The sequence below is a fragment of the Aulostomus chinensis genome, chromosome 2 (assembly GCF_037954235.1).
Source record: "Aulostomus chinensis isolate RoL2024-O1b breed Wild chromosome 2, RoL_Achi_v1.0, whole genome shotgun sequence".
Lineage (NCBI taxonomy): Eukaryota > Metazoa > Chordata > Actinopteri > Syngnathiformes > Aulostomidae > Aulostomus > Aulostomus chinensis.
In genome coordinates this window covers 2,221,836-2,242,409 of record NC_141321.1, presented here as the reverse complement: position 1 = coordinate 2,242,409, position 20,574 = coordinate 2,221,836, and the positions used below count along the sequence as shown (strand labels likewise).

General features: G+C 45.7%; 1 protein-coding gene and 1 long non-coding RNA gene across 3 annotated transcripts; both read left to right on the top strand.

Moving 5' to 3' along the window:
• The first annotated feature begins 8,549 nt into the window (after positions 1-8,549).
• On the top strand, positions 8,550-9,878 carry LOC147268779 (uncharacterized). Of its 2 annotated transcripts, none has more exons than XR_015111163.1 (4): positions 8,550-9,004; positions 9,097-9,409; positions 9,598-9,704; positions 9,796-9,878. It is a non-coding gene; the product is annotated as an uncharacterized LOC147268779 (long non-coding RNA). The 2 variants fall into 2 exon arrangements; XR_015111164.1 differs by lacking the exon at positions 8,550-9,004 and having other exon boundaries at positions 9,201-9,238; positions 9,315-9,409.
• A 157-nt stretch (positions 9,879-10,035) lies between these two features.
• Positions 10,036-12,485, top strand: LOC147268778 (uncharacterized). Its single transcript, XM_086192892.1, has 8 exons — positions 10,036-10,116; positions 10,344-10,411; positions 10,544-10,627; positions 10,713-10,801; positions 11,055-11,157; positions 11,300-11,888; positions 12,055-12,172; positions 12,451-12,485. Exons 2-6 carry the CDS (start codon positions 10,379-10,381, stop codon positions 11,465-11,467), a joined length of 477 nt encoding a protein of 158 aa, XP_086049018.1. The 5' UTR covers positions 10,036-10,116; positions 10,344-10,378; the 3' UTR covers positions 11,468-11,888; positions 12,055-12,172; positions 12,451-12,485.
• The last annotated feature ends 8,089 nt before the right edge of the window (positions 12,486-20,574 follow it).

Sequence of the window (20,574 nt, the reverse complement as noted above, 5' to 3'; positions counted from 1 at the left end):
GGGTCCTCGTCCTCATCGTGTCCTTCCACGTTCTCAGAGTTGAAAAGTGACAGTGGTTTGGTGGACAGAATTCTGGAAGTCCCACATATGGAGACCGTTAGTTCTTCTAATGCTGAGGAGCATGAAGCTCTACTCCTGACTCAACCTTGCCTGAAACAAGTGAGTGACAGGCCTGTGGTTTGGATCCTCATGGTTCTGGACACCAACAACATCTCTGCTCCACCAAGCCTCAGTCATGAGACGCAGCCTGAAGGCTCCACCAGTCAAACCAGTAAACCAGTAAAAGAAGAGTTCCAGCCAAAGTCATCTGCTCCTCCCTCACTGGCTCTTCAGCCAACTGCTGAACTTTTCTCTGCACTTCCAAGATCATATATTCAGGAGCCTGAATAATCAGTAGGGGTGAGCGAGTCCAACACTGCCTGTATCTGTACAACCACCAGAATGACCTGTATCCATACCTGCACCTGGAGGGGGCGGGGCTTCACCTGGAAATGGGTGGGAGTTAAACCAGATGTGGGTGCAGCTTAACATGGAGGAATGTGTTATTTGTTGAATTGCTTTCAAGAAATGAAGTCACTGATCAGAAGTTGCTGCATTTATTGTTTCTTTGAAAATTGTTTCAAAACCCTCAGGTTCAGCTTCAGATGTTTTGATCAGAAGACTAAATTAACTTTTTCCATAACAGTGTCAGATTGAGCTTCTAGTGCCACTGACTTGATGCTGGCTGACTGGAACGTAGAGCAGCTGACTGCTGGTTGGAGTCACTGGCACACAAGTTACACTCTGAATCACTCGTTGTCCTGAGTAGAGAAGAGTTCCAGATCAAATGAAAAGACAAGAAGAGAGAGAGAGAGAGAGAGAGTGTGTGTGTGTGTGTGTGTGTGTGTGTGTGCAGGTGACGTCAACAGACAGACATCTGCATAGGACAGACATTAAGGGGGAGTAGAATTTCTTCTTAAAGACCTTTTAATGATAGAGACTGGATCTGAAGAATTGAAGTTGAATGTATTTTCTTGTAAAGAGGGAGTGTTTTACAATGCAACACACACGTGAAGTTCTCAAAGAAAAGGCTGACTTTGGAGCGCTAACAGTTGAGTTTATGTCCCTCACACCTGGGCGTTTCTGCCTCCTCCTGTTTCCTCACACACTCCACAGACATCATCACACATCTTTCCAGTCCTCCCAGTAACGGCCAGCTTCAGGTCTTTGAATCAAGGTGACATCTTCCAGACCGTCTCTAGACCCTTTATTCCCTTATGACCCCGCTAACTGATGCAATGCTGGCCTCCCACCATGAATCTTATCTGTTCTTACTGTCTATGCAAACTGCAGGACGAACCAGAACCTTCATCATGGCTGTGAAGAAGCACACACTCAGTCTGATTCTGAGACATCTCATCACAATAGAATCCTAATTCTTCTAAGAGTGGTATTTCTTTGAGGCCCGATGACGGTTGGGTTTAGTTGATTCCTGTTTGAATGACCTGACAGTGGGACTGGTGATCTGGGGACGCTGCAGTTCTTGCTGTGACTTTGAAGGAAGCACCTGGTCTACGTTTCTATCGATCTGCAGCCTGACGGTGATCCGATGGAGAAGAAAATAAAGCCCAGCTTCATTCAGCCGTGTCCAAGCACCGGATCAGCTGACCTGCAGCTGTCTGCTGATTTGTTCCTTTCCCAACAGAAGCAGGTTGATGGAGGAAGAAATCCTAAACAGTGAACAAACAGCAATGACAGAAGTGAATCCTGGACATAGAGAAGTTGCGTCTGCGCTTGGCAACGAGGAAACGCGTCTTTCCTCTGCGTGATGACAGTCTGATTGAAATCTGCAGTCGCCTGTCATGTGGAGAAGTTATTTCTGCGTTTGTGTCTCCTCATCACTACGTGAATGAGTTCAGAATCTAATCTTGGGGTTTGTCTTTGTATACTTGGTTTCTTCTGATGTTTACGGGCTCTTATGATGTGTTTGGTCGTCTCCACTTTGTCTTTGCAGGTTTTCAACCATCCCATCATCTGCCATGGTCACTGCCGACCTTCAACCTTTACAAGCATTAGCGTCATGTCATCTGCATTAATCGGGATCGATGGCTTCCTCCAGTGACAGAGTGTTGGGTTGGTGTACAATCGTCTCCCTCTGTCAGAACCTTTGGTTGCAGTTCCAGCTGGCATCCACAAGGTGGAGGCAGGGGACCATTTTATGACTGTCCTGACTTCACGCCAACCCTGAGCAGCTCTCCTTCACTGCCACTGTTGTACTGTATATTGTATTAGTTCAGATCAGATCCAAAAGATAAAATATGTCCAGTTTGGAGGACGGCACCAGAATACAAAGGGGTTTACACAGATTTACAGGATTTTGATCAGAAACAACCACAAGTTTACATTTTTGTTTTCCCCGTTGTTTTCCTCTGTTCTCTCCCTCCCCTCATGTGTGTTCCACATTGAGACAGACACCATCAGCGCGTTAGAAGTGGAAGGCACTTGACCTGATACCCCCTTCACCCCTGGAACACATTATGTAACTGGTGCAGCTTTCTGATGATCATTTTGAGCCTCCTTGTTGTTGAGTAATCCTGCATTTATTCTCAGGATTACAACAAACAGGAAGAGCTCCTGTCAGGCTTTGCCACATTTTAATGAAGTGTTTACTGTTCGCTGCAGCTTGCACATCAGATTAGAATGGACCACACTCACTAACTCAGGGCCGGGGCCATGTGGAGTCACACGGAGGAGCAATTCTGGTCCAATAAATCCAACCTGACACAAAACCTGACTGGTTTAGTAGCCATGCTACTACACATGGCTCAGACTTGTTGCTAAAGAAACGTCGTAAACCTTCTCTTACCAGTTCCTGTCCTTCACTTGTGTCTCTGTGTCTGTTTGTGTGTGTGTGTGTGTGTGTGTGTGTGTGTGTGTGTGTGTGTGTGTGAGTGACTTTGACAACACATACTGATAAACAAAAAAACAACAACCCAGTAATGGGTTTTTATGAAGATGATGGGGGGCCCGTAGTGCACCGGTCCTCCCATCTGAGTCCATCTGAGTGCGGCCGCCACTGAGTGAATGATGTCAAATTTGAATCAAAGTGAATCCGCTCAGGCTTGATATTGGTCAGAAAATCAGCTTCAGTTTGAGAAGGTTTAGGATTTGTTTGTCTGATAATATTTGATGCTGCATTGAAAACCCTTCCTAATCATTAAAAGGCCTAAATTAAACCAATGAACCTCAGCAGCTGCTACCTACAGGAGCAGAAGCTCTCAGTCTGTTGTCATTTCAACTCCATCTATAAACCAAGCAGACGCAGGACAGAAACAAAACCTGGAATCTTCAAAACCTCCACTTTGAATGCCTCCAATGAAGGAACTCCAGCAACTTAAAACTTGGAAGTTTGTAAAAGTGCTTTTCTCAGCTGAAAATCTTGGCTTCCGGTGTCCTTCGTGTTGCGTTCATGTGCAGTAAAAAGATCCCTCCATTTTCTATGCTGCTTATCCGTTTGAGGGGAAGAAAAAGATTTCCTGGGTGAATCAATAAAGATGAGATCCATCTTTTCATCATCAGAGGTCCTCCAGGTTGGGTTCTTCATTGATGGCTGCTGATTTGATGTTGCTCCAAGTTTTGATTGCTGCAGTTCTCTGGTCTGTTTTCTGCTGCATGTTGGATTAAAGAAAAGCTCAGCTTTACTGACTGGATGTTGTCATCAATAAATCTGAAACTCACAAAAATGTTGAACAGTTTAGAGGAAAGAGAAAGGAGCCGTGGAAGAAACAATAGATTTCATCTGGTGTTGTGCAGGTAGAAAGGAATCCATTTTCTGAGAGGATTTTTGGTTCTGAACAAAGATGCTCCTCTTGATGTGCTGTGTTTCTGAAGAAGGGTTTGATGAGCTGTTGAGCCTGGTTTGTCATGTCTGGATCAAAGTGAGTGGAAAAACTAGGACTGAGTTTGGAAATTCCTACTTGAAGGAAAAGATGGGCTTTGAAGCAGCAAATGAGTTCTTGGTCAGACGTTCCAGGACATGTTGCTGTCAGCAAGTGGAGAAACTGGGGTTTGGTTCCTCTCAGAATCACATGATCAGAACAGGAAGTGGATCAACTTGACTTGGACTCTGGGTCGGTCCACAGGACCAAAGACATCTCTGGTTGATGTTGTTCTTTAGATGTGTTGATTCTCTACCAAGTCAATAAAAACAGGATCTCCGTTCTCCACCAATCAAGACTTTTCTTTCTTAGGATTTCCAGTCTTGAACCACTGATCATTACTCACATTGTCTGGTGCAGGCAAGACTGATGTTCCCAGTTTAACTGACATTTGATCACATTATTATTACTATTATTATTATTAATAATAATAATAGTAATAATATTGTTATTATTATTGTTATTATTAATAATATTGCTATTATTATACTTGATATTGTTGTTGTTATTATTATTGCTATTACTATTGTTATTACTACTACTATTATTATTATTATTATTAATGTCATCATTAGAATTCCTGTTGTATTTGTCTAAATGTCTCCATAGTCGTTTATGGATTATTACCATTATTATTATTCTTCCTCCCACTCCTTGTCTATTTTCCACTCCTCCCACTCTTCCTCCTCTTCATCTCCCTCCTGCCATTCTTCCATCCCCACCTCCCATTCATTATCATTTCTCCATCACCCATTCTTCCTCCTCCGAACCCTCCACCTCCTCCCACTCTTCATCTATTTTTTCCTCCTCCCAATCTTCCTCCTCATCCCATTCCCCCTGCTTCCTTTCTTCCACCTCCTCCCATCTTTCCCTTTCCTCTTCTGCTCCTCTCATCTCCTCCTCTACCCTCTCTCTCTTCTTCCCACCCTCCTGCTCAATACCTGTCCACTGCTCTCCTTCCACTTCCCCCTCCTCCCACTCTTCATTCTGTTTTTCCTCCTCCCCATTCTTCTGTCCTCATCCTCTCCCTTCTGCCCTTCTTCCACCCCCTCCTCCAGTTTATCATCCTTCTTTCTCCTCCCCATTCTTCCTCATTATATCCCTCCAACTCCCTACACTCTTCATCTATTTTTTTCCTCCTCCCATTCTTCCACCACCTACCCACTTATCCTCCTTGTTCTCCTCCCAATCTTCCTCCTCATCCCATCCCCCTGCTTCCTTTCTTCCACCTCCTCCCATCTTTCCCTTTCCTGACTCTTCTGCTCCTCTCATCTCCTCCTCTTCCTTCTCTCTTTTCTTCCCACCCTCCTGCTCAATACCTGTCCACTGCTCTCCTTCCACTTCCCCCTCCTCCCACTCTTCATTCTATTTCTCCTCCTCCTCATTCTTCTGTCTCCTCATCCTCTCCCTCCTGCCCTTCTTCCACCCCCTCCTCCAATTTATCATCCTTCTTTCTCCTCCACCCATTCTTCCTCATTATGTCCCTCCAACTGCTTACACTCATCTATTTTCTCCTCCTTCCATCCATGCATTGGGATTAAAGGAACTGCCCTAAAATGGTTTAAGTCCTACTTATCTGATAGGTTTCAGTTTGTTAATGTTAATAATGACTATTCAGAGTATAGCAGAGTTACATATGGTGTACCACAGGGTTCAGTTTTAGGACCGATTCTCTTCACTCTTTACATGCTCCCATTAGGTGACATAATCCGGAAGCACTCGATCAACTTCCACTGTTATGCAGATGACACACAACTTTACTGGTCGATGGAGCCAGACGACACAAGCCAGCTTACTCATCTGCAAGACTGCCTGAAAGACATTAAATCCTGGATGTTCTCTAACTTCTTAATGCTCAATTCAGATAAAACTGAGGTCATCGTGTTTGGACCTAAACACCTCAGGGACACGCTCTTGAATCGGATCTCTACTCTAGATGGCGTCACCCTAACTCCGAGTACAACTGCAAGGAACCTTGGGGTCATTTTTGACCAGGACCTTTCCTTCAGCTCCCACATAAAGCATGTGACTAGGACTGCCTTCTTCGCTAAGATTAGGAAGATCCTTTCCCAGAGTGATGCTGAAAAACTGGTGCATGCATTTATCACTTCTCGGCTGGACCACTGCAACTCTCTCCTGTCAGGATGTCCTAAATACTCCCTAAAGAGTCTCCAGCTGGTCCAGAACGCTGCAGCGAGGGTTTTGACGGGAGTTAAGAAGAGAGAACACATCTCTCCCACTTTAGCTTCTCTCCACTGGCTTCCTGTAGGATCTAGAATCGACTTCAAAATCCTTCTGCTGACTTATAAGGCTCTCAATGATAAAGCCCCATCCTATTTGAAAGAGCTCATTAGTCCCTACTGTCCGACCAGAGCACTCCGCTCCCAGAATGCAGGTCTTTTAGTGATTCCCAGTATCAATAAAAACAGACTGGGAGGTAGAGCCTTTAGTTACCGGGCTCCTCTACTGTGGAACCAGCATCTCTCCATGGGTCAGAGAGGCAGACACTTTAACTACGTTTAAGTCCAGGCTTAAGATTTTCCTTTATGACAGAGCCTTCAGTCAGGACTGGTTCAGGTAGCTCTGAACCATTGATAGCTATGCTGCTACAGGCTTAGACTGCTGGGGGACACATCAGGTTACATGGAGCCCTTCCCTCCTCTCCTCTCCTCTCCTCTCCTCTCCTCTCCCCCTCTCTCCTCCTCTCCTCCCTGCACATTTTTGGAACTGTCATTACCATTACTTGTTGCACTTTGTAGTTTGGCCTTGGTGTCTCGCATTCTCTCTGTGTTTCCACAGATCCACCAGAGCCCCAACCGCCGCCTGCATCGCCCCCCCCCCCCCTTTATTCCCTACTGTTACACCGGCCTGCGCTCCCCTTCCATGAACCAGTCTGCCATCCAGTCCCCCATCAAGCTGGCTTGCTCTCCCTGCCTCCCCTTCCAGAAGCTTCCTTCTTCAACTGTTAACATTTCCATGTTTCATTTTGTATTGTAAACGATTTTCTTGTCTGTAGCAACATCTACTGCACGTCTGTCCGTCCTGGGTGAGGGATCCCTCCTCTGTTGCTCACCCTGAGGTTTCTCAGATTTTTCCCTGTTAAAAGGGTTTTCTATGGAGTTTTTCCTCAGTCGATGTGAGGGTCTCAGGGCAGAGGATGTTGTTATGATGCCGTGTGAAGCCTTTGAGACAAACTGTTTGGGAAAACGGGCTCTACAAATAAAATTGCCTTGCCTTGCCTTGCCTCCTCCTCTCAGCAAATCTGGCATGGACCGTTCATGCATACATGACTAATACAACTCTTAGTATTAACAGCAAAAACACTTTTCAATAAAGATGTGAAAAGACTCTGACCTGACTGGAGCCGCCTTTGCACACTCTTAAACTTCACGGAAGAACGTCATGCATTGCATATTCATGACATGCAATTTGCTGTTCAACTTGATAGTTAGTTGAAGCACACATTGTTGTGATATTACTTTGCACAACGTTCTGCTCATTTCATTTCAGTGTACACTGAAGCGTGCGTTGTCAACTAGCACTGAACTTCTCTGGGAACGGTGGAATGTTACTGCAGTTGTATCGCGGTCAGTGTAAATCCCTCCGTTCCAAAATATTTGGTTCCTATCATCAATCTTTGGTTCAGGTGTTGGTGCAACCGGGCCCTGAAGATGTAACCAAGGTCTGAGTGTGCCTACGTAGGAATTAGGAAAGTGTGTGAAACGGGAGATCAAAATGACCTTGTTTGCTCCTTTCCGCCATTTCATCTGAGTGAGCGCGAGAAAAAAATCCATGGCTTCAAATCCATCGCGTATGGAAGACGTGCACTTTTAATTGGTTGTCAGTTCCCTGTGAGTCCTGTGTATCGTAGCAACGAGCACAAGACTGCTGTGGTGAATCCAGTGGGGAAGTAGATCTCCTGTATCCTTATTGGTTATTATTTCCTGTGAGTCTGTGTGTCTCTATGTGATCCAGTTATGATTTGATGCAAATTCTAACCGGCTCAGCCAAAGTTGAAAGGCGGCTCAATTTGGCTTACAAAATTATTGGCTGGCTGCGGCTGAAATTCTTAATGGTGCAAATGGCGGCGCCTGGCGGGGTCTAACTGAAGCTGTCAGGTGAGGCTTGCTATGAGCACCAGCTGCCCGATAATGTTTTGCAGCTTTTTGGCACATCAGCTGCTTTCTCACTTCAGTCAGCTCCCTCAGTTGCTGAACCTGCCATTGACAGCCTTGACCAAAAGGATGATGACCCACTCTTTCTGTGAGCCAGCGCAGCCTGTGTGTGTGTGGATGGAGGTCTGGGAAAACAACAAAACACTGAACCTGCGTGAGGGCCAGACGAACACCACTGTCTCACATTGCCGCTGACAGCTTTTTCTTTTGTCTCTTTTTGGTCCATTTAGATTTCGATTGTACAAAATGTTTAAAATGTTAGAGTTAAAATGGTTTTACTGGGATTTGCTGTTGTTTAAAACCTCACAAAACTTTAAAAAAACAAACAAACAAACAAAACCAACCCCCATGGTTGGTAGGTGGTTCTCACTGGCAGTTTGTTTGTGTAAACATTGACAGTGACAAAAATGCAGCACAAGAACAGAATCTTTGGCATGGCACAGAGGTAGAGAGGCCATCTAGCAACTGAAGGGGATCAGACTTCTCATGGAGTATCAGAAAGATCACTCGTTTTACTTTGTGCTTCTTCCAAAGTTGGAAAACTGCAGTTGGAGATGTGACATGGTGGAACTTCTGAGACTCCATACAACAATTTCAGATTTTCTACAACTGACACATTCACGTTGCAGGAATATTTTGCTGGAACATCCTGCAGTTTTGTTGTGTAGCATTGATCTGAACCAGCTTTTAGCTTGGTTACATTTGTCTTTGCATCGGTGCTGGAAAGTCCGTGTCTTTCATCTGCTATGAAAAGTCTTTCTCTTCATTGATCATTCTCTCACTGCAGGTAAAAATAGAATGGCAACTATGTATGGAGCACTTGTCAAAGAGGCCATTAAGGTCTTTGATAAGTTCACCCCAGGCAAACATCAAGTGGAGAACTTCCTGAAAGATGCTTCAGAGGACCTGAAGGTACACCAGAGGGATTAAATAGCTGCTAGCAAGCTCAGATGCTGATCGTCCACCATATCAACTCAGCAATATCACGTTGGTTTTTGTTGTAGAAAAGGGGAACCCAGCAGCAGAAGTTTGTGCTTGATGTCATTTCTGGATGTATTGAGCACAAAACCCTGGTGGACCTGGTGATCGATGACTTCTATAGCCAAAATGGAAAGATACCCAAAAGTCATCGCAGCCAGCTCGCCAGTAAGTAAACGGCACTTTTTCATTTCAGTCAGAAAGAAACAAAATGGCGACTGACGTACTTCTATTGTTTTGTCAGTTATCTGTTACCTGGCCACATTTGCCTTGGATGAGATTGGACTTCGACGCTTTGACATCATTGTCAAGGCACTGGACTGCAAAAACATGCATGCTGTAAGAACATCAATTTGATCAAGAATACATTTTTCCATCAATAAGACTGTACTACTTTAATGTACAAAAACTTGGTCCTTCATCCGATAGTACCAGTGATGGTGCATTTCATGGATGAGGCACTGGAAAGAAGGAACTGTCTCGTGCTCTTTCATGGAGAATGGTTTTGTTCATGTGTTCTGTTCTAGTTCCTGAGTTTCTTTTCCTCAAACCTCACCACATGCATCCAAGAGAAGTGGAGCAGTGTGAGTGATGCTGCCCATGTGGAGGAGAAGTTAATTGGTCCCCTGTTGAGGTGAACTAAACTGTCTGTGACCATTTTGAAGAAATCAGTTGTTTTAAAGGCAAGATACAGTATGAGGCAACACGTTTATTTTCTCCTTCAGATGGCGACCTGAGATTCATAAAATTGTAGTCCAGCTTGCAAAGCAGTTTCCCAAAGGCCATCAGGTCAAGAAGGTGCCAAAAAACCCCACTGAGCCCCAGGGGGTCCCTCTCACCCTTCCCAAACCAGTAAGACCCATTTATTTTCTTTGAATATTTACAATTAGATGTGTACATGCATTAGATTGCATATTAATAGAGGGTGTATTGGATGTATCACTAAAATGATTGTGGTTTGCTAGATACCAAAAAGCACTAACAAGGCTCCAAAAGAGTTTGAGATACTCCAGCGGATCAAGCAGCAGAACCGTAAAAAGACGGAGGTACGATGTCAGCTAATTATCATCCCCTGACAAAACTGTGATATCTGAAAGGCCTAAATGATCGTCAAGAGATTCTGTGTCACGAAGCAGCTGACACATGTACACATGGACGTGTGCTTTCATTTGGTAGTCATTGTATCAGTCCCTGTGCTTCTACCTCCAGTAGATATTCAATGATTCCTTCTTCCATGGCGCTGTATTGATATCCAATCTGTTCCTCACTAAAGGAGCTGCTGCATCAGGCAAATGTGAAACAAGTCAAATGTGCAAATCCAATCCTGTGGATCGCAAAAAGGTAGAGACGTCTAAAAACATTCCTTTACTGGCAGTTACATCCAACATATTTTCTTATACATCAAATCACCTCCAAACAGGTCACTTTACAGCTTTTATTTACATATCTGCTTCATTGTCTTTCATCCCTCAGAAAGTGGAGTCCCAGATCAAGGAAGAACTGAGTGAAGAGCAGAAATTCAAGAGATTTTATAAAGAACCTCCTCCCAGTGATAAGGTGACGTCTACGATCAGTTCTTTTTCTGTCTCCAGGATGATTTCTTTCCACGTGCATCAGTTAACAGAACTGTTGATTCTTTCAGAGAGACAGCAACACCTTTAAGCCCACCAAAGCAGGCACGCTGAGAAAAGAGGCCATGGAGGTCCGTCAGGATGAAGGGGAACTGCAGAGGTACGGCATGGTGCTTATTTTCAGCCTGTTAGAGGAGGGTTCTCAGTACGACCAGTGTCTGGAACAGGACACTGCTGGATACGACAGAACTGAAAACTGTGATTTCTCAGTGGGAATTCTTCCCGCTGGCTGGTCCAATAATACCTGGAATGGATGTGATGCTCAACACTACTGTGTGTTACTGAAGGGTCTGGTTTGGTGAATTCTTTGAACCACATGAAGTGAAGAGTAATTTCTCTGTGTGTTGACCCAGAATTCAGTGCCTGTTGGAGGGGGCAGGTGATCGTAATCGAGGGCACATCACCACCAAGGAGCCAGTTAGGGACCAGAAGGCTCCTCAACTCCAGGAAAAAGAGGTGGGTAAAGACCAGTAGACAGTTGGTGAAAATGAAGGTTACACAACACAAACACAAGGAGGATTAGCCAGAACATTTCTGCTATCTGAACACCTTTTTCAGGCAATTGAGTTTTGTGTAAAAATGTGCTCCTTGTGTTTAGAAAAGAGGGGGAAGAGGAAGAGGAGAAAAAAGAGCGTCTCAGGCAGAAGCTGCTGAAAGAGAAGCAGCAGGAGGAGGAGAGGTTGGAGAGGGAGACCCTAAAGAGGAACATGGCAAAGGCTGCTACGTATGGTGCCACAAGTGGGAGGACTGGCCATGGGGTCGCTAAGCTGTGTGGTGGAACTGGAGAGGGACAGTGTAGGATGGAGGAGGGGCATCTGTAGCGCCTGGGCGTGGTTCTCAAAGGGCAGGGTGATGGGACTGATGGTTGTCAGCACAGTTTCTTGTGCGTCTAACCAATGTAACTCAAATGCTGATGACTTCTTAAGTGTTGTGGATTCATTTAACTTGGTTCATTTCGTCGATGGCCCAACTCATTGCCGTGTCCACACTTTGGACTTTATTGCCACAACTGGTTTGACTGTCACTTCTCTGGTCAGAGAGAGATGGGAATCTCACTTCACCTCTGTGTCCAAGTTCTTCCACCGACCTACAAACTGCTCCCAAACCTCAGTTATCTGATGAGCCCTCGGACTGATTCATTTTAGAGATGAAAAAAAATGAAGTAGATCAAAATGGCTTTGAACAAGGTAGGCATGGCTTCCATGATGTAAGCATAATTCTAAATATATTGATGGAGGAAAGGGGGGCAGCAGATGACGCATTACTGATGTTAGACACTGAAAAAGCTTGAGCTCTCGATTGTGCACTCCACGAATTCATCAATTGACCGTCAACACCACTTTGTCTGTCCAGGCTCAAGAGGAGTGAGGGTGACATCTGAAACCAGCAGCCTGCACCAGGGGCAGCTGAGGGTGCCCAGCAGCCCCTCATCAGCTGGGTACCAAGGCACCGTGTCACGGTCTACCACAAGGTTTACCGAGCACTGACCTCTCTCTCTCTATGTATATATTGTTTGTATTTATCTTTTGATAATTAAAAAAATGGCCTCCAGTCCTGTTTCATGGTTATTAGGGCCAAAGCTCAAAGTTACTTAGGTTTGCTGGACACACTCAAACACTAAGAACACAAAATTGACACACAAAACAGTATCCCACACAAAAAATAAAACACATGGGGGGAGGGGGGTCCGACCATTAAATACAAGGGGAAAAGTGACAAACTGTTTTTGCTTTGTTTTTTTTTTACTAGGGCCTGAGCCTGGAGGTACTCTGGGGTGAAGACCCTATTATTGGGGCCTGAGCCTGGAGGTCCTCCGGGGTGAAGACCCTATTATTGGGGCCTGAGCCTGGAGGTACTCCGGGGCGAAAACCCTCTTATTGGGGCCTGAGCCTGGAGGTACTCTGGGGCGAAGACCCTATTATTGGGGCCTGAGCCTGGAGGTCCTCCGGGGTGAAGACCCTATTATTGGGGCCTGAGCCTGGAGGTACTCCGGGGCGAAGACCCTCTTGTTGGGGCCTGAGCCTGGAGGTACTCTGGGGCGAAGACCCTCTAATTGGGGCCTGAGCCTGGAGGTACTCTGGGGCGAAGACCCTCTTATTGGGGCCTGAGCCTGGAGGTACTCCGGGGTGAAGACCCTCTTATTGGGGCCTGAGCCTGGAGGTACTCTGGGGCGAAGACCCTCTTATTGGGGCCTGAGCCTGGAGGTACTCCGAGAACTCTGGCAAATCAGTAAGTGATTCAAATCATTGGAACACATGCATTTTTTTAGAGACGTGCATTTTTATTTTCTAAAGCTTGAACGTTGAATCATGCTGAGTGTTTTTACAAATCTCTGTATTTTTAAATACACACATTTTGACACGTGAAGCTTGGAACATTGAAAAAAGCTGAATAGAACTCAGACATTTCTGATCTCTGATGAACCTTTTATACTTTTGTCTTGTGCTTCAGGATTCAACCGAATATCCAGAGGTCCCAGTCGAGGGAAACGACTGTCCAGACCCTGATAACCAAAGACAGAGTACAGAAAGGAGGACAGCAGACGCCTCACCAGAGACAGGTCATGAGAGCCAGACGTCCCTCTCATCATCTGGGTCTAGGGAACCACCCAGACCTGTTGAGGAACACCGGCGGCCCAGATTTAGCTGCAAGTACATCTTCAGAGCTGTTGATGTTAACCTGCACTGTGGGAGACCTGCCTACTGGAACCTGGACAAGGAGACAGAGTAAAATAATCTTCATTCACATGTAAGTTGGCAGTTTGGTATCATGACACGGTTCATGATCGCCTGGTACGGTATCAAAGAGATCATTAAGCATTGACCTCTGTCTTTGTCTCTGTCTATTTTTGTATTTTACATTTTGTTTATATTTATTTTTGATCATTAAAGATGGATCCTGTAAAATGATGGCCTCCAGTCCTGTTTCATGGTTCTGTATCAGAAGTGATTTGGGTCTTGATTGTGTTTTATTTACATTTCTAGGGGAATTATCTAAATGACTTTGGTTTTTATTGTCTTAAATACATTTCCAGGTTAATGATCTTGTTCATATTTTTACTCCATGGAACCCCCAGTCCATGGGGACTCGTTCTTCCCCTCACTAGAAGAGGTCCAGATGTATGAACATGATGATCAACAACACTGGTGATGAAGGGAACTTCAGCCAATCTCAGGTCCCACCACTGTTTTTTCATCTCCGCGGGGGTCCAGCCCTTCAAGGTCTTCTGGATGGCCTGTTGTTTTTCTTGTTCCCTGATTCCCATGTGATTGTCAGCCTCAGCTGGACGAGGCGAATGCAGCATTCAAAGAAATTGGAACTTTATTGAATCCAGACGTTGGACTTAAAACTGCCACTCTTGACAGTTGAGCTGAGAAAATTGTTGAGTGCTGTAAGGCAGCAGTTGCTTCTTCTAAACTGTGCAGGTACCGGTGCCAATGTACGTATCCGATACCATAATTACATAGGAGACATGTGCTCCTTTTAGTGAATTGATATGTGACTGAACTTTAAGTGGACATTTCATTGTTTTCCTCCGAGATGTGTTTAACCATGCACTCATTGTTCTGATGGTTTTGTTAGTAGTTGTGTGGATCGGACTGAGCAGAAAAAGTGGTTTGAAAACATCTCAAGAATTCTAAATGCACTGAAGCTGGAAATGTAAAGAAGTTCTGTCATATTAAGACCTCAGTGAAGAAGGGTTGAGTAGAAAGTTGTTGAAGTAAACAAAGGCTGTCCCTCCATGACAGTTCTGTTCTGTATGTTTCATGTTTTGGGGAGAAATCAAAGTTGTTCTGAACCCAACTCATGCAAGTGGTGTTGATGAACAAGACAAACATTTCCAGTGTTTTCAGTTGGGAGTCCAAAGTTGTAAGAAAATTCCATCTGGACTTGATCCTAGAAACGGTGGAACAGGAACACAAATACAGGGTGTTGATCCAACATGTTTGTCCCAAGTTGGAAGGACATTCTGCTAATATGCTACATGGAGCCTTCAAAATGGAGCTGGACGTCATCCTGGGAACTGAGGAGCAGCGACACTCATTCATCATGTTAATTCAACAGATTTACATTCAGGTCACTCCACAGAGTTGTTTCTTGTGAAATGAGATCATTTTATTGAGCTGGAAATCATTTCCAGAAGTTTATTCGTTCTGAGAACAAGTTCTTTGTTGAGTGAACAGATACAAAGTACGGTATGTTGTTGAAGCTTCTGAGATCTCAAGAAAGGATGCGTCTTCTGAAGTCTGGCCTTCAGACGATGTGTCTTGTAGGTTGATGTGGGGAGTCCCTCCCTTTGTCTTCCAGCCTCTTTAAAAAGCAGATTCAGCCTATGAAGTCGTAGCACCTGTGCTCTTCTCAAAAGCCAGGCACCACAACGAGGTGGAGGGGGAGCTGGAGTCTATCCCCGCTACCCTCAGCAAGAGGCGGGGTTCACCCTGGATGGGTCGCCATCAATCAATTTGATTGGCTCGGCTGTTGATGACGCTGCTGTGGTTTTACATCAGCTGTGCACCAATGATTTATCTTTTTTTTTTAATTAGAATTTTAATTGAGGGCGGCACGGCGACACTGGGGGCCTGAGCCCTCCCTGCCCTCGCACAGCGCGGTGGTGGGCCCTCAGCCCGGATCTCCGGACAGTGCCCCTTGGTGCTCCAATCTGACACCTGGATCAGAGAGGCTAGACTCCCTTTCAGCTGGTTGCAATGGTGACGGGGTGGTCAGCGGGGCCAGTCTGGAAGTTGGCCCCCTGCATGTCTGGCCCATTCCTCAGCCCCTCTCATTGCCTCTCTGTCCCATCACATCACATCTTATGTGTCACTAGGCCTTGAGGGGCTGGACCCCCTCATTTTAATCACATCGTAGACATTTAGGCTTTGGGGGAGTGCATGAGGATGTACTGGGAGACTCTGCCGTCTGCAACCGGCGGGGCTCCCATGCCCTGGGTGCCTCCGCCAATTTGAACTACATTCTAGTCATCCACATCATCACATCTACATTCCCATGCACGACACGCACCCTGCACACATGTTGGGATGGGGGGTGCAGCTGGGGCAGGGAGTGGGTCCAGTGCTGCCTCCTTTGCTAACTGCACCATTGCAGGCCTGGGGGCCTGGCTGGGGCTCTTTTGGAGGGGGGGGGGGGGGGGGGTTGGTCCTCTTCCCGGCGTGGTGGTTGGGCTGGGGTTGGTCACGGGCCCTGCTGTTGTGCAGTGGATCGCTCGCTGGCGGTTTCACTAAGTCTGAGGTGCCCTGGACCGTATCAGCATCTATGGACTACTCAGCCCCTGTATGGAGGAAGATGAGAGTATGATTGTTTTGTCCGGGAATGGCGGTCCTGGGCGTGCGTGCCTTCGACTCACCCCGGCGGGTGGGCTGGGCCTCTCAGGGGAGTGGACGGTCCCAGCTGGGTGGCTGGTGGTGCCCTATAGCCTGAAGCCCGCCTGCTCTGGGGGGAGGGGGAGAGCAGGGGATGAGTAGAGGGGATGGGGATCGTGGGTTGGGGGGGGGGGTAGCTCTGTTCGGGGGCGGTGGGCCGGGTCGTTGTGGTGGGCTGTGGCTGCCCCGCCTGGGTGTGGGGTGTGGGTGGGTGTAAGACTCGCCGCTGGCGGACCTCTTGGGGGGCTCTGGTCGGATCTCAGGCCAGAGGGGCCCTGTGCCCCTGGGCTCTGCTCATGCTGTGAGCATGCTGCTTTGTCTCCCCCCTCCCCCTTGTCTTCCCTATCCTGTCCCTGTTCTCTCTTCCTATCCACTCCTGAGCCTCAGTCCGGTCGCTTCATCAATGAACCAGTACCATTCCTAATAAAGTTAAACACAAATGGCAATAGGAGGAGTTTATCAGATTCCTCCTATGCAGAATAAAACTGCTTCAGTACAACAAGGCACCAGGAACATTGATGCTGCTTGCCCCAGCTGCTGAACAGGACAGGTTTAAAAAAATAAATAAATCAATAAATAATTCTGCACTAAGGAGGGGTAGATTTTTCATGTTTGTTTCAATCCAATTAAAAGACCGTCTGCCAATCACTGAAATGTCTTTTGTTGTTTACCTGGATTGCTCTGACACCTGCAACCTTGACTCTTCCCTCTGCTGCCTGTACGTTGAAGAATCCTGACTCTATGCTGCATCACATTGTCCCACATTCACCATCAAATGCTTTTATTCTTTTTGCCACAGGATTCAGGCATTTTGTGATTAGAAAACTCTTTAATGCTTGTTTTTAATATCTGCTTCCTGCTTTTTCTCTGTACTATATAGCAAGAATGTCCTCATTTCTTTTTCCTAGATACAGCAAGGTTAACACCATCTTTTTCTGGTGTTTGTTTTTGAAGGGAGGCACCACTACGTTATTTGCCAATGCCGTTCGTATGGTTTCTTTCTTCTTCTCTTATTTTGAAAGTGTTTCTCCTGCTGTCAGAAGCAGATTCGTCTCTAAGGCGCTAACTCCTCTCCAGCTAAGATGTGTTTCTGCTGGGTGTTTGGTGATCTGATGCCTCACCTTGACATTATTCACATGGTTTACACCTTAAAGCAATGATTAACAACGGTTTCATTATTAAACGCACGGCTACAAAAACAACCTTCTCACTTCCATCCATTGTCTTCCGCTCATTCTTGTTAAGGGTCGCGGGGGGTGGAGCCTATCCCAGCGGCAACGGGTGAGAGGGAGGGTTCACCCTGGACAGGTCACCAGTCCATGGCAGGGCCAACACATAGAGACAGACAACCATTCACACCTACGGTCAATTTAGAGAATCAATCAGCCTCGTCCCCTCTTGATGTCTTTGGACTGTGGGAGAAAGCTGGAGTACCAGAGAGAACCCACACAGGAACAGGGAGAACATGGAGACTCACACAGAAAGATCCTGTGCCCAATCCGGGACTCGAACTCAGAACCTTCTTGCTGTGAGGCCACAGTGCACTGTGCTGACCACTGCACCACCGTGCAGCCGATCTTCTAACTTGAGAGGGAAAAATAGCTTCTCACCTTTGTCCAGGTAGTTCAAGTCAACTCTGTAAGCTAATAGTGATTCCCGCCGAGCGCAGCGATGTGCAAGAAGATGAGGCAGAACGTCTCACCAGGCACCCTGGAACCTCCTGTACTGATGGAGAAAAAAATGGGACCTTTGTAGTCGTTCAGAAGATGAGGAGATCCTGGTTCATGGAGTTGCATTGAGGTTTTAAACCTTTGGCTGCAAGAGGATGAATCAAGGATGAAGCCACCCTCATGGGTGGTGGTTTAAAATGACATTAAACTGCTCAGATAATGTTGGACATCAGTTCTGTGGTCCACATGGAAAATCCTGTGAGCCTCAAGTGTTTCTGTGTTCAGAACAAAATACCAGCCTAACACAGCAGTGGAGAGTTCAGAGAACAAATGGACTGCATTCACACTGCAGAGCTGAAAACGTATTCACTGCCAAGCATCAATGCGGTGGCAGCATTCACCCATGCAGTCACTGAATCACAAAGGTTTCTCTCTGTTTTGATCATTTAGAAATCGTCATTGTTGACGCTCCAGTTTTTGCTTCTCTAAAAGAAAAACCAGCGTCACAAATGGGATTCATGTTGTAGCCTGACTGTTGCTGTTTGCCTGAAGGTTTTCTTCTCTGCTTCCTCTTCATCAACTGTTCCTGTTTGCACATCCGTTCATTTTTCTACAAAAGGGAAACTCACCATGAAGTTCCATCCTCCTACAGGCTGCTAGCATGGATGCTGTCCACAGGAATGTCACATTTTTGCCAACAATCAGTGTTTAGTTCGTTTTGTTGTCATTAGTACATTTCTTTTCAACTGAATATACAAAACTGTGTCATTGCAGCTCCAGAAACTCCATGCTGTTGGCTACAAACCAATACGTCTTCTTGGAAAGAAGAAGAAGGAGCAAACCAAGTGTGAGATCCTGACCCCTCGCTGCAGACGTGCTGCCTTTGCCAAGACTGCCTGCAAAAAATAGGCTCATTTTATGAGTACCTTAGTGTGTATAGATGTGGTTGTGTGTGTGTGTGTGTGTGTGTGTGTATCCACAATATCCACCCATGTATGTCAGTCCCAGTTTAATAATCTCATGTCTGTGGCACCATTCACATGTAAATGATGTCTAGAATCCATTGGAGTGTCCAGTTAAAGGACTCAGCTCAGGCTTTCAGGGCAAATGTCCATTCACTCACATCAGAGACACCAGGACATGAAAGCGTCCATCACAAACCTGGGGGTAAAGATGGACCCTGACCTCAACTTGGCAGCCAGATCGCTTCTGTCATTAAATCCAGTTTCTACCACTGGAGGCAGCTAAAATAAAACCGGTTCTCTCTAGGCAGCATTTGGAGAGAACGGAAGCTCAGAGGGGATCGTGCCTTTGCTGTTGCAGCCCCAAACTCTGGAATAAGCTGACTCAGCATATCAGACAGGCCTCTTCTCTGTCTGTTCTTCAATCCCATCTAAAGACCCACCTCTTCTCCTTGGCTTTTAACACTCAGGAGGAGGTTGACTACCTTTTAGTTTATGGATTCTATTTGCTTTTATTTGATTGTACAGTGTTTTCTCTCTCTTTATTTTTATCTCATCGATTTGACTTTTTGTTTGATCTTATTTCATTCTGTTTCATCCTACTGACTTCATTGTTTTATTGTGCTTCCGTTGTGTTACTTCATGTATTTTTATCTGGCTGTACTGCACTTTGGAACCCTTGTGTTTGTTTCAGTCGTGCTGCTTCAATCAAATGGATTGGATTTGAACAGGGAAGACAACTGATTAGATGAGGAATTTCCAGCTGCTCATCATAATATGAGCCCAGCTGATGTCACATCCCATCAGCTTCCCATCTTTGCTGTCACAGCTGCTGATGTTGTCCTACATGACAACAACATTTATTACCTGGTGCTTGTTGTGAGCCCCAATTATTCCATCATTTCCTTGAACTTTGAGACGATGGAGTCCAACCCTCCTGATAAAGTCTGCTGAATATTTCATCAGGTCTTTCTCACCATCACACGTAGCATCAGAGAATGGGATTCACCAGGATGGCTGCTTGTGGATGTGGCACCTTGAGAGTTTCATCACTGGAACGACTGGTTAAGATGTAGAAATTGTTAGTTCTCACTGATCAAGTTGGAACCTGATCAAATGTGTAGATTTTGCTAAGAGTAGAAACATTAGTCAGTAACACAGGCGCGTAGCTTTCACTTGAGTATGAGGGGGAACTCAAAATGAGGCGGGGAAAATTTTGAGTTTCATACATTTAATTTCCTGCATTCTGGTGGATTCTTAGACACCCGTTTTCCCTTTTATCAGGCGCGCCGCCAGGATTCAATCCTGCCACTCCCGGTATGCGCACACAAATCTACCGTATCGTACGTGCACACTCACTGTTACCATTTGGAGGTCAATTGAAAAAAAGACAAATTGCCAGTAGGAACAGTAGCTAGACGTTAGAAGATAGCCGTCGGTGGTAAACTCAGGCAGTTACCACCAACGGCTTGTGACAAGGTAGCCCAGGCAATGCACTGACAGGGCTACCCAAAACCGGGCTAAGCTAGTTAATGTTAGTCTAGCTAGCTAACTTAGCTATGTTACTCCAACACAGAGGGGACCCAAGTCTGATCACTTTGAAGCAAAAATCCTTCCGATTTATTACATTGGATTTTGTAAACACTCAAATAAGTACCGGTGACTTTACTGTAGCAGGCTAACGTTCGGTCCATCTGTTTCAGTGAGTCAGTGAGTGTTTACAGAATTGCCATTATTAAAATTGGGTTATAACAAAAAAATGGAAGGTCTAATCCTTCCATGGATGGTTGCAAATGATTCCTGGTGCAATTTTATACAAAGGAGAGTTGGATTTATGGACTTTTTGAAGGATTTCTGAGGGAA